The 14,657-nt window shown below is 40.1% G+C and overlaps 1 protein-coding gene and 1 pseudogene across 21 annotated transcripts in view; both read left to right on the top strand.

Moving 5' to 3' along the window:
* The window catches only part of PBRM1 (polybromo 1), a 116,674-nt gene that overhangs the window by 68,196 nt on the left and 33,821 nt on the right, over window positions 1-14,657 (top strand). For 19 of the 21 annotated variants that reach the window (XM_032411439.1, XM_032411426.1, XM_032411435.1 and 16 more), the window contains 4 exons: window positions 1,327-1,538; window positions 6,865-7,050; window positions 7,969-8,126; window positions 8,755-9,018. In XM_032411439.1, the coding sequence (XP_032267330.1) occupies window positions 1,327-1,538; window positions 6,865-7,050; window positions 7,969-8,126; window positions 8,755-9,018 (820 nt within the window). The remainder of the gene's footprint in view (window positions 1-1,326; window positions 1,539-6,864; window positions 7,051-7,968; window positions 8,127-8,754; window positions 9,019-14,657) is intronic. The other 2 variants (XM_032411430.1, XM_032411444.1) reach the window with 1 other exon arrangement.
* Window positions 2,265-3,179, top strand: LOC116636631 (annotated as a pseudogene).

Below are 14,657 nucleotides of genomic sequence, written 5' to 3'. Positions count from 1 at the left end.
TTACTAAACAACATGACCTGATGGAATTACGAATCTGCCCTTTCATTGTAACAGGGATTACCAAAAGTGTGTTTTCACTTTTAATTTTATACTTAAAATTGTAAGCTGTTATAAAATGAATTTTAATGTCAAGTGAACAGTCTTAAGACATCTCTGTTCAGAAAACAGGCATCAAAATAATAGAGGAGTTTCTTCCCTTGACCAGTTTTATTTTTATTGCTTTCCTGTAAGTATTAGCATTTCTGTAACCTGAAAAGATTTTTAAAACCTTTCCAGAAACATTCATTTAGGTTGTTATTGGCAGTGTTTTTAGATTGTTTGCCAGTTCACTTTGGCTGATGGGGAGAAGCATTCTGGAGGTTTCACTAAAATTTGATGCTCTAGTGGTGGGTATCAGCAGGTGACTGACTGGGCTTGCCACTCCCCCCTGACCAGAATGTGTCCATAACTGCTCTAAGACTTTGTCTGTGGTTACTTTGTGAATATTTTTCAGACCCTGGTATTCCTAGTTAATGGAATTATGTTTAAGCCATCCTCAGACCACAGTGGATTAGAGATAATAAAAGAATTTCTTCCAGTCTGAATTCTGAAGCTGATTTTGCCCAGTCCTGTCCTCTCATTCTGTAAATGAGGAAAGAGCCTTTAAAAAGCTTTCAGTGTGGCAGATCATTTTTCCCCCATCTTTCACTTATGTTGCCTCTGCTGGTTCCCCAGCATTATGTAGTCATTTCTGGGAAACTAACATGAACACTGACTCTGAGGCCCATAAGTGTTATAGGATGGATGCCCTCATGACTTTGCAGTTTAGGGTCAAATATTTGCTGGGGCCTACCAGCCTAGGCAAGTATGATCAAGAGATTCAAAAAGAAGAAAGTGGATATTGCCTAAATCTTTTGTCAATAGTTTATATAATGTGTTAGTCCCTCGGTTAAGAGAAAGTAAAAATTAATCCAAGGATTAGATACAAGTAAGTGTCGTGGTGTGGAGCCTCAGTGTAGTTCTTGATTGTGACAGTCCCCCCCCAAAAAATGCCAGAATCAATGGATGCTTGAGCCTTGTTTCTCCCCAGAAAACCGTATGAGGCCTTTTCTTTTACATGAGCTGTACAAGGAGTGAGTCTTAAGGAAGAGGAAACTGGTGGGCATGAGGCTTGCCGAGGTAACAGTTCAGATTCTCTTCTAAAACGTTCAAGGAGATACCCTGCTGTACAGAAGTACCATTACATCCATTAACGTGTTGTGGAAGCATGGGTAGAGTTAAACATATAACTGAGGTGTGTGAAAGAAGCAGCTTGTATGTCAATGGGTGCTCTTGATGCCCTTATAGGACAGATTCCGAAATCTACGAGGACGCGGTAGAACTGCAGCAGTTTTTTATTAAAATTCGTGATGAACTCTGCAAAAATGGAGAGATCCTGCTTTCACCAGCACTCAGCTATACCACAAAGCATTTGCATAATGATGTGGAGAAAGAGAAAAAGGAAAAATTGCCAAAAGAACTAGAGGAAGATAAACTAAAACGAGAAGAAGAAAAAAGAGGTTGGTTTCTTTTCATTTTATTAAACATGAAGACGTGTTATACTCTGTTCTAGTTCTGGCTCTCCTAGCTTGCTGTGGGGATGAATCCTGTCTGTAAATGTTGACTCTTTCACAATGGCCATGTTGAGATAGAAATGCTTTTATCATCATCGGTTTGGTCATCAGACTGTTAAAAATTGGAAGTGCTGTGTGACACAGCTGTTGCCCCAGCATTTCAGGAACGGTCAGTTAGCTCACAAGTGTGGGAGCTCACCAGGTCGAAATACTATTGGCAGATAAAACCTGCAGGGCCTGTCTGCACCTGGGGAGCATTCTCAGCAGTGAATGCATCAGGGTTCTGCCTGTCATGTTGCCAGATGGCTTTCCTCCTACAGACTCAGTCCAGAGTAGATGATATTTTGGTTGAACCACAGTACTAGGAGGAAATTTTTATTTTCATTTTATCAATGCAAAAATGTTACTTTGAGTCCCTTGCCAGAATTTAGAAATATTTTGACAGTGGGAACTTTTATTAGAAATTTGGTCATTTTAGGGACACCTGGGTGGCTCAGTCGTTAAGCGTCTGCCTTCAGCTCGGGTCGTGATCCCAGGGTCCTGGGATCGAGTCCCACATCAGGCTCCTTGCTCAGCGGGAAGCCTGCTTCTGCCTCTCCCTCGGCCTGATGCTCCCTCTGCTTGTGCTCTCTGTCAAATAAATAAAATCTTAAAAAAAAAAAAGAAAAGAAATTTGATCATTTCTGGACTCACTGGGGTCACCGTCATGGCCAGCCTGTTAGCGCTGGCATCAGTGGCGCTGCTGGTGGCACCGGCATGGGGCTGGGGCGGCCAGGATCACCGGGACTGGGGCACCGCTGCGCCACTGCCCCACGAAGACGCGGAGCACGTGGCCCACTTCGTGACATATGTCTGTGACTGGGGCGCACTGGCCACACTCTCCAGAGAGGAGGCGGTGCATGGCTAGGCCTTTGTCGATGTCTTCTCGCTCTGCGATGGGCCCCCGGGCGTGGGCAGCAGCATGCCCTACTTCTGCCTGAGCCCACTGCAGCAGTTGGTAGGCAGCCCTCAGGAGAATCTACATGCTATGCTGACCATGTGTTTGGCATAGACTAACTTCTGCAGGAAGCATGTATTTGATCCCCAAAGTCCCCTCTCTGCTCACATAATACTGTCAGGAACTGTTACTAATGTGAATGAAATGGAAATGGACTTTGCCGGGCATTCACTGCTCATCCAGCACCCTGAGATGAAAACCTGGCCTTCCAGCCATAATTGGTTCTTTGCTAAGTTGAGTTTAACCAACATCTGGATCCTGGACCGCTTTGGTGGACCAAAAGTAGTGACACCTGAAAATACTATAATGTCACATTTTAGTGAAGTAGAATGCAGCAAATTTAACAGCACCAATGAGCTTGCTTAGGATGGTTCATACAGACTTTAAGGGCTTAATGTTTCTCTGTGGAACACTTCCCAGATTAACCAGTTTTCTTTCATACGCTGGTTTGTTTGCTTGCTTGCATACTTGTTTACAAAGTAGAATTGGACTGTTCCTGGATTTCTTGGAAGATGTGGTTTTTAGACTTTTTTTTTCATAGTTTGAAGCCATTTTCATAGAGGTATGTCTTTCATTGTAAGTATTTTTCCTTCTAGTTTTCCGGCGGTGCTCCTTTGAAGAGGAGCCAGTGCCAGATTTAGATTGCCCATTGGCATTTGACGGTACTCAGAGATGTGTCCTTAATTCCTGGAAGCCACTGTGCTAGAGAGAGGGCCTCACTCACCCACGGCTGCGCCTGCGCGCCTGCATATGTGTGGCCGAGACAGACCGTGGTGAGACACAAATAGAACTTCCTCCTCGTGGTCCGTCTGTGTCTGACAGGCCTGGGTGTTGTTGATCCAACATAGGGCAAAACCATTTCTTATAAAGAATTTCTCTTTTCACTTTTCAGATCTAGAGTAATAATTACCTAGAACAAAAGAAGCTCCTAAAATGTTTCCTGAATTTGATTTCCCCACATAAATGGACATGGTATAATCAGTGTCCTCCACTCAAAGCGCACACATACACACATGTACACGTTATCTTATTTTCTATTTTGCCCCCAAATGGGCTTGCAAAAGAAAAAAGAAGGATGCAGGGAATTTTGTGTAAGTCAGTCATTTCCAGTGTTCTTTTGTAAGTAAAGTTTACCAGACATGGACCAGCTTACGCCAGGCCCCAAACCCCCTGCTCCCAAGTGCACTCAGTAGCTTTTTAAGCAGTGCTGCTCTCAGCAGTGGCCTAAGCCTTCCTCAACTGCTGTAAATCTTTAAAATAGCTCCCGTGCTGTTACTACCTAAATGAGGTTATCAGGGAGAAGATAACATGACTTAAAAAAAAAAAAATCACATTTCTTCAGAAAAGTGCCCATTAACTAATGAATAAATAAAATGTAGTATATGCACCCAGTGGATTGTTATTCACCCATAAAAAGTAATGAAGTTGTGATGCATGCTACAACATGGATGAACCTTGAAAACACGCTAACTGAAATAGCCACACAGGAAAGGACAAATATTGTATGGTTCCACTTATATAAGGGACCCAGAGTAGCAAATTCAGAGACAGAAAGTAGAATAGAGGTTACTAGGGCCTGATGGGGAGGAGAGATGAGTTAGTACTTAACAGGTACAGAGCTTCTGTTTGAAATAAAGAAAAAGTTTTGTAAATAGATAGTGGTTATGATTGCACAATATTATGAGTGTAATTAATGCCACTGAATTATCTACTTAAAAATGGTCCAAAAATGGCAAATTTTATGTAGTGTATTACCATTTTTTAAAAATTAGTAACATACCAAGAAACTGAATTGTACACTTTAAATAGGGGAATTGTATGGTGTGGGAATCATATCTCAATGAAACTGTTTAAAAACAATGATAGCAGAGGGGGGTGGGAGCAAAAAGAGGATGGTGTTTAATGGTACAAACTTGTAAGGAGTAGTAAATAGCCATGGAGCGCTAAAGCACACTAGAATGAAGATAGACCACAGTATCTTACATGAGTAAGTGCTGTGATAAATATCCCTACAGTGGCAACAAATATAAATGTATCAAAGTAACTGGTTGTATAACTTAAGTTGACCCATTGTTTTATGTCAAATTGATTCAGTTTAAAAAATTTTTAATGATGGCAGAAAGGAAACATTTAGAGAAGGATTAGAAGATGAAGAAGAAATCTCCAAGGCAGTAGAACAACAAACAAAGAGGTAGAAAGATAACCAAGAGATCAACCCAAGAGGCCCAGAATCCAAGTGATTGCAGGGCACAGTTCTGCCAAGCTTTCTGCCACTATATAACGAGGATCTCCTTTCCAGTAACATTTTCTTCATTTGCACCTGTGCCTTCTCCTGCCAAGTCTTTAATGTCCGTTTCTCTGCCATAGTCTGTTCAAAGCAATGGAGGCTTTTTCTCTTCTTAAAATTCTTAGAAAGTTTGTTGTTTCCAAAGGAAAAAAAAATTCTTCCAGTCTCTGTTCTTGCCCAATTCCAAAGTCGCTTCCCTGTTTTTTAGGTGTTTGTTGCAGTAACACCTCCCTACCAGGTATCAAAATCTCATCTAAATATGTCAGCTTTATGAGCTCAAAAGTCCTAAATCTTATTATGTAAATCATTTAAATGGGTGTATATGGGTGGGGCTCTGGGTATGATCCCTCCTGGGACATAATTCCTCTCCATCTGTGGACCTGTGAAACTAAAAAACAAGTTCTTTGCTCCTACAATATAGTGACAACACGAGAGTGGGATGAGAGACATTCTCCTTCAGAAAGGGAGAAATGGAGAGGAAGGGGTCATTTGAGTTCCAAGCCATCTTGAAATCCAGCTGGGCAGAGTCATTAGGTCCCGAGTCCCAGAAATAGTCCTCTGTGGCTCAGCACTCTGCCCTCTACATCACCCTTTTTCATGAAAGGTAGCAGATGTTTGCAGCTGAGTAGTTTTAGCAGCCTGTTTCCTGTCTAGAATTTTGGGGGTTTAGCTAACACTCTGATTTTGTACATTCTCTGTCTCTTTCCATTCAGTTGACAGTGTTCCTGCTGGTATATGATCTCAAGAACCTTGTGAATCTTTTGATATCTTATAGGGATTTATTTGGCTAATCAAATACTAGATGACATTTTCCACCAAACTTGGCAAAACGTAAAAAATGATGTGGGGCCCGTAGGTGGCTCAGTCGGTTAAGGTCTGTCTGTGGCTCAGGTCATGATCCCGGGATCCTGGGATTGAGCCCCATGTCAAGCTCCCTGCTCAGCGGGAAGCCTGCTCCTCCCCCCTGCTTGGTGCTCTCTCTCACTCTCTCTCTAGCTCTATCTCGCTCAAATAAATAAATCTTTTTTAAAAAATATAAAATGCTTATTTCTAGCTGTTGCATTTATAGAAAATTATCATAAGGAAATAATTGGAAATGTGGGCAAAGCTTTATCCTCAAAAACACAAAACCCTGGGGCACCTGGCCAGCTCAGTTGGTGGAATGTGCAACTCTTGATCTCGGGGTTGTGAGTCCAAGCCCCACGTTTAGTGGAGAGATTACTCAAAAATAAAATCTAAAAAAAATCCTATGGTATTTGCAAAAGATGGCTTGCATAGTAGCCATCAAAAAGTATTATTTAGTAAAAATAAGTCTTGTTGAAAAAGCACTAATCTCAGAAACTGTTCAGTGTACATTATTATTATTATTATTATTATTATTTACTTATTTATTTTAAATAATCTCTATCCCCAACCTGGGGCTCGAACTCCCAACCCCAAGATCAAGAGTCGTATGCTCTTCTGACTGAGCCAGCCAGGCACCCCTGTTCAGTGTATCTTCAGTGTAGACATATATAGTTTACATTATATTGTTTGATACACATATTCCATATTTTTTCAATTCTAAGATTCCATTTGACATACCCATATAATAACTGTTAGGGGGGAGAAATTTCAGAGGCATTAAGATGGAAAAGAAGTACATAGGAGATCATTTCCAGGATTGCATGATTTACAGGTGACCTGTTTTCTTTATACCTTTCTTTATCATCCAGAACGACTACATTGAGCATATATTATTAAGATGGTTATTTTTATTGTGTAGATATTTGTCTATTTATGCATTTACTTAAATTAAGGGCAGTTGGTTGTAACTCAAAAAAGGCAAGTTTGAGTAGAGGCTCTTGGGAATACAGATATCATACTGTTTGTCCTGAATCCTGCCCTTGAAGGTCTAGGAAAGAATGAGATGTATTAGTATGTGTTGTTTGAATCCTGCATCTGATTCCCACATTCCATTAATGGGAACCTTTTTGTCTTCACCGAAGAAGCTGAAAAGAGCGAAGACTCCTCAGGCGCCGCAGGCCTCTCCGGCTTACACCGCACGTACAGCCAGGACTGCAGCTTTAAGAACAGCATGTACCATGTTGGAGACTACGTCTATGTGGAGCCCTCAGAGGCCAGCCTGCAGCCGCACATCGTCTGCATCGAAAGACTGTGGGAAGATTCTGCTGGTAAGTGTGTTTTAAATCAAAGGGCAGATTGGTGAGCTGGGACTATTTTACTCCTCCTTAGTCCTCAGGGAAGAAAATTGTAACTCAGACATGTTATGCCTTGCAACAGTAGTCGTTCTACAGTGTATCGGTAAATAGAATTAAGCACCTGCTATATGAAAAAATAGGATCTAGTACTCTTGGGCCCATGAGTGGCACAGTTGAGTCAAAGGAAACGCAACTTCCTGAAGTGAGGTTGAGATTCATTCACTCAACTGCTGTTTCTTTAAAACACACAGTAAGCCAAACTGGAGGATGGCAGAGCCTCACAAGGACTGAAGGCTCGTGTTTTGCCCCTAGCAAAACCAGTCTGGTACAAACCACAAATAAAAAGGAAATTATTATAGTGTGACATGTGCCTTGGCTTAGAATTTGATTTCAAAAAGGCGTCCTAGAACAGTTGCCTTTTACTTAAGACATGGAGAACAAATAGGAGTTAATGAAGCCAGGAGCAGACAGAAATGTGATCCAGGCAGTCCAGTTCCCTCAGCTGCTCCTCATGAAGTACCTTTGTATCCCTTTGCCTGAGTGCTAAATGCATCCTTGATATGCTTTAGATGCTCTGTCCTTAGCATAAGCACACAGTCTTAAGTGTGTCCTGGGCCCAGCAGACTAGGGCAGGTCTCATCACCTTCTTCATCCTATATATTATACATTTTTTAATATGAGGGGGAAAGTAGCATTTTTTAGGCCTCATTATACTTCATTACTTTAAAGTATCATTTCTTCTAAGATAACTATTTTAGGAAACTGTGGCCTAAAAAGCACATTGTTAGGTTCAGGCCATGGCAGACTGGATGGAGAATTTGCTCATTTTGCAAAGAATGTGTGATTTCTGTTAATGGTAATTTCCCCTCTCTCTCCCTTTTTGTTTTTGAGGTGAAAAATGGTTGTATGGCTGTTGGTTTTATCGGCCAAATGAAACATTCCATCTGGCTACACGGAAATTTCTAGAAAAAGAAGTTTTTAAGAGTGACTATTACAATAAAGTTCCCGTTAGTAAAATTCTAGGAAAATGTGTGGTCATGTTTGTCAAGGTAAGAAACTCATTAGGCTCCAAAGTACAAATCATTCCATGAAAATAAAATTTACAAACACAAAAAATTGGTATTTATAAATTAAGCACTCTTTTTTAAACCTTGATTTTTTTTTTTTTAAGCTGTGTCTATATGGCATTGGATAAAGATTTGGGAGGAAATTAATCTGATCATGATGATGAAAGACCACCATTTGCTGCCTACACTATATAGCTATATGCAGTTAGTGTAAATTTTTTTATATTGCCAGGCTAATTTTTGAGGATGACATTTTCTGAAAGATCATTAAAAATTGTCAGTGTGCTTTTTAGGATAATAAAGTATACTTTTTGTGTATCTATGTGGTATAGGTACATTGAGCCCTGCCCAAAGCTTTTAGGAACATTATAGCTGTATGAAATGCTAATATATTTTCAAAAGGGCAGTTGGTAAGCTAAGTATTTATATTTAATAAGGCCCTTCTGTAGCAGGGAGATGCTTGTACGTTGCTAACCATTTACTATTTGTTAACTGTCAGAAAGTCTTAACAGGTTAACATTTGTTTGCTTGATTGATGTGTAGTTTTGGTTTTTTTGGTTGACTGGTTTTCAGAAAATTCACCTAATAATCTTATTCTTACGTCTCCCAGGAATACTTTAAATTATGCCCAGAAAACTTTCGAGATGAGGATGTTTTTGTCTGCGAATCACGGTATTCCGCCAAAACCAAATCTTTTAAGAAAATTAAACTGTGGACCATGCCCATCAGCTCAGTGAGGTTTGTTCCTCGGGATGTGCCCTTGCCTGTGGTCCGAGTGGCCTCTGTATTTGCAAATGCAGATAAAGGGGATGACGAGAAGAACACAGACAACTCAGAGGACAGTCGAACTGAAGACAGTTTTAACTTGGAAAAGGTATGTAGTTAAAAGCCACACGGAAAAGAATTTTACATTTCAAAATACCTATTCCAGAAAATAAATGAATAAAGTACTCAAGTTCAGAATGAAAGAGAGAGGGGCGCCTGGGTGGCTCAGTCGTTAAGCGTCTGCCTTCGGCTCAGGTCATGGTCCCAGGGTCCTGGGATCGAGCCCCACATCGGGCTCCCTGCTCGGCGGGAAGCCTGCTTCTCCCTCTCCCACTCCCCCTGCTTGTGTTCCCTCTCTCACTGTGTCTCTCTGTCAAATAAATAAATAAAATCTTAAAAAAAAAAAAAAGAATGAAAAAGAGCAACAACATAAAACCTTAGCCAAACAGAAAGAAGGGAACTATAGAGGAAGGACAGAAATTAATGCTTAGAAAACCAGTAGAACTAAAAAATAGAATTTAAAAGTAAATCCAAGTGCTAATTCTTCAACAAGTCCAACGAGATAAACTACCAACTATCCTAATAAAAAAGGAAGGCAGTTAAGCTCAGACATACAAATGTGGAAGAAATTTAAAGACTTGTACATTTCTGTTAATAAATTTGAAAGCCTGAACAAAATAATTTTCTAGGACACTATAAATTACTGAAGAATCAAGAAGAGATGTAACACGTAAGTGGACAACAGCAAGAAGGAATTTTTAAAAAATGTTCTGAGAGCTAATCACAGAGTACTCAGGTCAGATAATTCCATGGGTGAATTCTTTTAACCCTTTAAGAGACCTATAATTATAATACTGTTTAAATTATTTCAAAGCATGGAGAACAAAGAAAACTTCCCAGTTTATTTTACAAAATGAGAATAATCTTAATTCCAAAGCCTGACAAAATTAAAACAGAAAAGCTACAGTTCAGTCTAACTGATGAATATTGATGCAGAAAATACTTAGAGAAAATGTATTTTTATAAGTGAAATCAAATTAGTTATTTAAGAACAGTATGACCGGGGCTCCTGGGTGGCTTAGTCGTTAAGGCTCTGCCTTTGGCTCGGGTCATGATCCCAGGGTCCTGGGATCGAGCCCCACATCAGACTCCCTGCTCAGCGGGAAGCCTGCTTCTCCCTCTCCCTCTGCCCCTGCTTGTGTTCCCTTTCTCGCTCGCTCTCTCTTTGTCAAATAAGTAAATAAAATATTAAAAAAAAAAAAAGAACAATATGACCAAGTAGGTGGGAGTTCATTCTAGAAACGCAGGGGTTGGTCAAAATTAGGAAAATTCAGCAATACACTTCATTATATTAATAGATCAAAGGATAAATTATTTGATAAAGTACAGTAACTGTCTTCATTTATTTAAGTCTTTAGACAGATATTTCCTCAAAGTGATTTTTTTAAAGTTATATTTGTTTCTCATGCCTAAAGCCTGCTTGCTCTACTATTACCTATATTTTTCTGAAAGTAGCCAATGAAGACAAAAATAGTAAAAATAATGACAGTAAAGTGATAAAACCTTTTTTGCAGATCATGGGGGAGCAATTAACTAAAGGTTTGAAAAACAATTCAACAAATAGGAATTTCAAAATCCATATACGAGTCAGTAGCTTTCTTATATAAACAAAACAGTAATTCACAAGACTTTTGAGAGTAAGATGAAAATGTTGAGGGCGCCTGGGTGGCTCAGTCGGTTAAGCGTCTGCCTTCTGCTCGGATCATGATCCCAGGGTCCTGGGATCAAGCCCAGCATCAGGCTCCCTGCTCATGCTCTGTCTCTGTCTCACTCTTTCTGTAAAATAAATAAATAAAATCTTAAAAAAAAAATGTTGAATATACTTTAGCAACTATTAGGAAAATCATGTAGAAAGAAACTGATTCACCTTAACAACAAAATACATTAAGAAATAACCTTGAAAGGAATATTTGGAACCTATGGAAAGAGAAACAGTCTACTCAAGGACATAAAAGACTTGGATAAATTGTTTTCAGAACTTGACAAAATGGGGTGCCTGGGTGTCTCAGTTGGTTAAATGTCTGACTCCAGTTCAGGGTCGTGATCTCAGGGTCCTGGGATGGAGCATTGGGCTCCCTACTCAGCAGGGAGTCTGCTTCTCCCTCCCCCTCTGCCCCTTCCCCCTACTCATGCACACTCGCTTGCTCTCTCTCTCAAATAAATAAAATCTTGGAAGAAAAATAAAAAGAGGGGCGCCTGGGTGGCTCAGATGGTTAAGCATCTGCCTTCGGCTCAGGTCATGATCCCAGGGTCCTGGGATCGAGCCCCACATCGGGCTCCTGGCTGAGCGGGGAGCCTGCTTCTCCCTCTCCCTCTGCCTCTCTCCCTGCTCATGCTCTCTCCCTCTGTATCTCTGTGTCTCAAATGAATAAATAAAATCTTTAAAAATAAAAAAATAAAAAAATAAAAGAACTTGACAAAATTTTTCTGGCTTTCTCATGAAAGAATAAACATGCGACAGTCACAGGAAAAGAAAGGGGAAAATAGTAATCAAAGTGCTTTGTCCTGCCAGATGTTATTGTATTTATATATATATATATATATATTTAAGTTTTATTTATGTAAGTAATCTCTACATCCACCATGGGGCTTGAACTCATGACCCCAAGATCAAGAGTTGCATGCTCTTCCAACTGAGCCAGCCGGGAGCCCCTATATATTTTATATTTATTAAAAATTGAGGTATTCCAGTCAGTGGAAGGAATAGGCTTTTCGCAATTAAAATCCAGAATATAAAGGTAGTATTTTAAATCAGCAGGAGAGGATGGAATCAAATGATACTGGAAAAACTGGTAGCCATTGAAAAAGAAAAAAAAGGAGGAGGAAAATAGCCACCTGAACTCTTTCACTTCACATTCCAAAAAGTAATAATACCAAAAAAAACCCAAAAACAAAACGAAAGAAACAGAGTACTTGTTGCTAACATAAGCAGATTTACTATTACTTACCTATATTCTTTATTTATAAGCTTGGAATGGGTCCTTTCTATACATGATATAAAATCCAGTAGCCATTAAAGTGGGGGAAAAGTCTACCATTTTTTATTGCAAAAAGCTCTTAGAAATCTAGGGAAAAAGTAACACTGGAAAAATAGGCAAAGGACCAAATAGATCATTTATAGAGGGAAGACAGCCCCCAAAAGTTAGAAAATGTGTTAATCTAATAGTTTTTAAAAGCCTGACAGGTTGGCAAGAGTTTTGAATTGCTAATACTGATAACACCTGGTGTGGGTGTGGGGAAGGACACTTCTTTCCCATCCGTGGCATTCCCCTTGACCTGGCCATTTGATACCAGGAAATGTGGTCCAACTCAATATTCAGGTGCACCAAAGGGTTCTCCACAAGGGACGGCATCAGTGTTATTTGTAAAAGCAAAAACCCTTGGCCAGACCCAAATGCCCATGAATAGGAGTTGAGGAAATTGTCAGACATCCATAGCATGCAAACTCTGTGGCCAGTAAGCACAGTGAGGTAGGTCTATATATATGGCACATGGAAAGTTGTCCAAGTCACGTGGTAAGAGCATGCTCATAATTAACAGGTGGCAGAATGGGATGTGGTTCCATTATTATTCAAAAAAACCAAAACTGGGGCGCCTGGGTGGCTCAGATGGTTAAGCATCTGCCTTCGGCTCAGGTCATGATCCTAGGGTCCTGGGATCGAGCCCCGCATCGGGCTTCCTGCTAGGCAGGGAGCCTGCTTCTCCCTCTCTCTCTCTGACTCTCATGAATAAATAAAACATTTAAAAACAAAAACTGTATGTTTACATACACGACTGTAAAAGCAGTGTGGAGAATTGCTGTGTGCTGAACCAGGTGTTTATCTCTGGGGTTGGATCACAGAAGATTGCCTTTAAGTTTTACATGCTCTAATGTTTGAATTGTTGCCCACAGATATACTTCTTTTATATAGTCAAAAAAGATAAAGCTTCTAAATTATTAATGTAAAAACTGGAAAAAATCGACTTCTTCGTGTCTTAGAAAAGAAATACATTTTAGTGTCCTAACAGTGTTACAAGAGAAAGGGAGCTTGGGAAAGAACATGATATTTTTTACATTTCACCAGTATTCCTGGGAATCATAGAGAATTTTGAAAGAATAAGAAATACCAATGGAAGCCAACATGAGAATTAACGCAGATTTCTTATTAGAATTCATAAGTCTCCAGGGTCCTCTCTGTGCACCCGTTTTGTTTTGGGTTTTTTTTTTTCTTTTGTCTCTTATCTTTATTTTAATACTGCCTGGCTGAAACAAGTCCTTCCTGGAACTTTTTAAAGGAATACCTTCAGCAGGTAGAGCATGCAGCTCTCATTCTCAAGGCAGAGAGATTACTTTTAAAAAAAAAGAACTTCAGAACAGAATCCATTCCTAAAAGAAAAAGTTACTCTTTTTTTTTTTTTTTTTTAAGATTTTATTATTTGACACAGAGAGAGAGCGTGCGCGCACACAAGTTGGGGGAGCAGAGGGAGAGGGAGAAGCAGATTCCCCGCTGAGCAGGGAGCCCGATGTGGGGCTCAGTCCCAGGACCCCGGGATCATGACCTGAGCCAAAGGCAGATGCTTAAACAACTGAGCCACCCAGGTGCCCAGAAAAAGTTATTCTTAATTTCAGGGGCTAAGTTCCCATTCCTGCAAATTCCCTTCACCCATTATATGTGCGACCTCACTCATTCTTAAGGATTTTCCAGGAGACCATTTATATATCACATTTGAAGTCAGATCAAAGCAAATGTTTGGACCTTCTGAAGGAGATTTTTCTTCTTTTCAGTTTGAAGTTTCAGATATTCTCAGGGAGATGCAGTAGAAAATACTGGGGTTCTGGAATTTCCTCAGCTTTTATGTGTTTTGGAGTTAATATGTTTAAAACACCTCATGGTGTGCCCACTTTCTGCATCAGATCAGAACTTTTTTTCTTTTTCTTTTTTTTTTTTTAAAGATTTTATTTATTTATTTGAGAGCACTCGCAGGAGCAGGGGGAGGGACAGAGGCAGAGGGAGAAGCAGACCCCACTGAGCACAGAATCCAACACGGAGCTCAGGACCCTGAGATCATGACCTGAGCAGAAGGCAGACCCTTAGCCGACTGAGCCGCCCAGGCGCCCCTTTTCTTTTTCTTTTTCTTTCTTTTTCTTTTTTTTTTTTTGCCAAAACTATAAAACAACAATAACGAATGGGTGTTCAAGTGCTTTTCATAAGTCAGGCATTGTTCTGCATATTTAACTGTGGAGTGTGTCATTGGAGCTTCTTCCTAACAGCTCCATCTGATGGGTGCACTCTGCCTTCCTTTTACAGATGACCTAAGAGGTCAGGTCATTTGCCCAGTGTCACAGCAGCCAGGAGGTGACAGACCTTGTAATTTATTCAGAAACAGAGTGTATGTGTTTATATCACAGAGGCTATACTATTTCTTTCCATTCCAGAATAAATCAAAATGATAACAATTTTATTTTTATTTTTTTTAATTATCATTTAAAACCATCAGTTGTTAATGTTAAGAAATTGAGAGATCAGTAAATGTAATGAAGAGGAAGCTTGCGCAGAATTTGCTCCTTATCCTCTATAGCAGTGTGTGAGTGAGGCTGCTCCTGAATGCTGATGTGTCCTCTGTGGTGCTTCTCTCCCCCACCTCCCCCGAAGGCTATGGGAATGGGGTGTGTGTGTGGGGGGGGGGTAACAGTTTATGAAACTTAAG

This window comes from Phoca vitulina, unplaced genomic scaffold (genome assembly GCF_004348235.1).
Source record: "Phoca vitulina isolate PV1807 unplaced genomic scaffold, GSC_HSeal_1.0 scaffold13, whole genome shotgun sequence".
Classification (NCBI taxonomy): Eukaryota; Metazoa; Chordata; class Mammalia; order Carnivora; family Phocidae; genus Phoca; species Phoca vitulina.
Note: the sequence above shows the minus strand (reverse complement) of the source record. Positions and strands in the feature narration are given on the sequence as shown.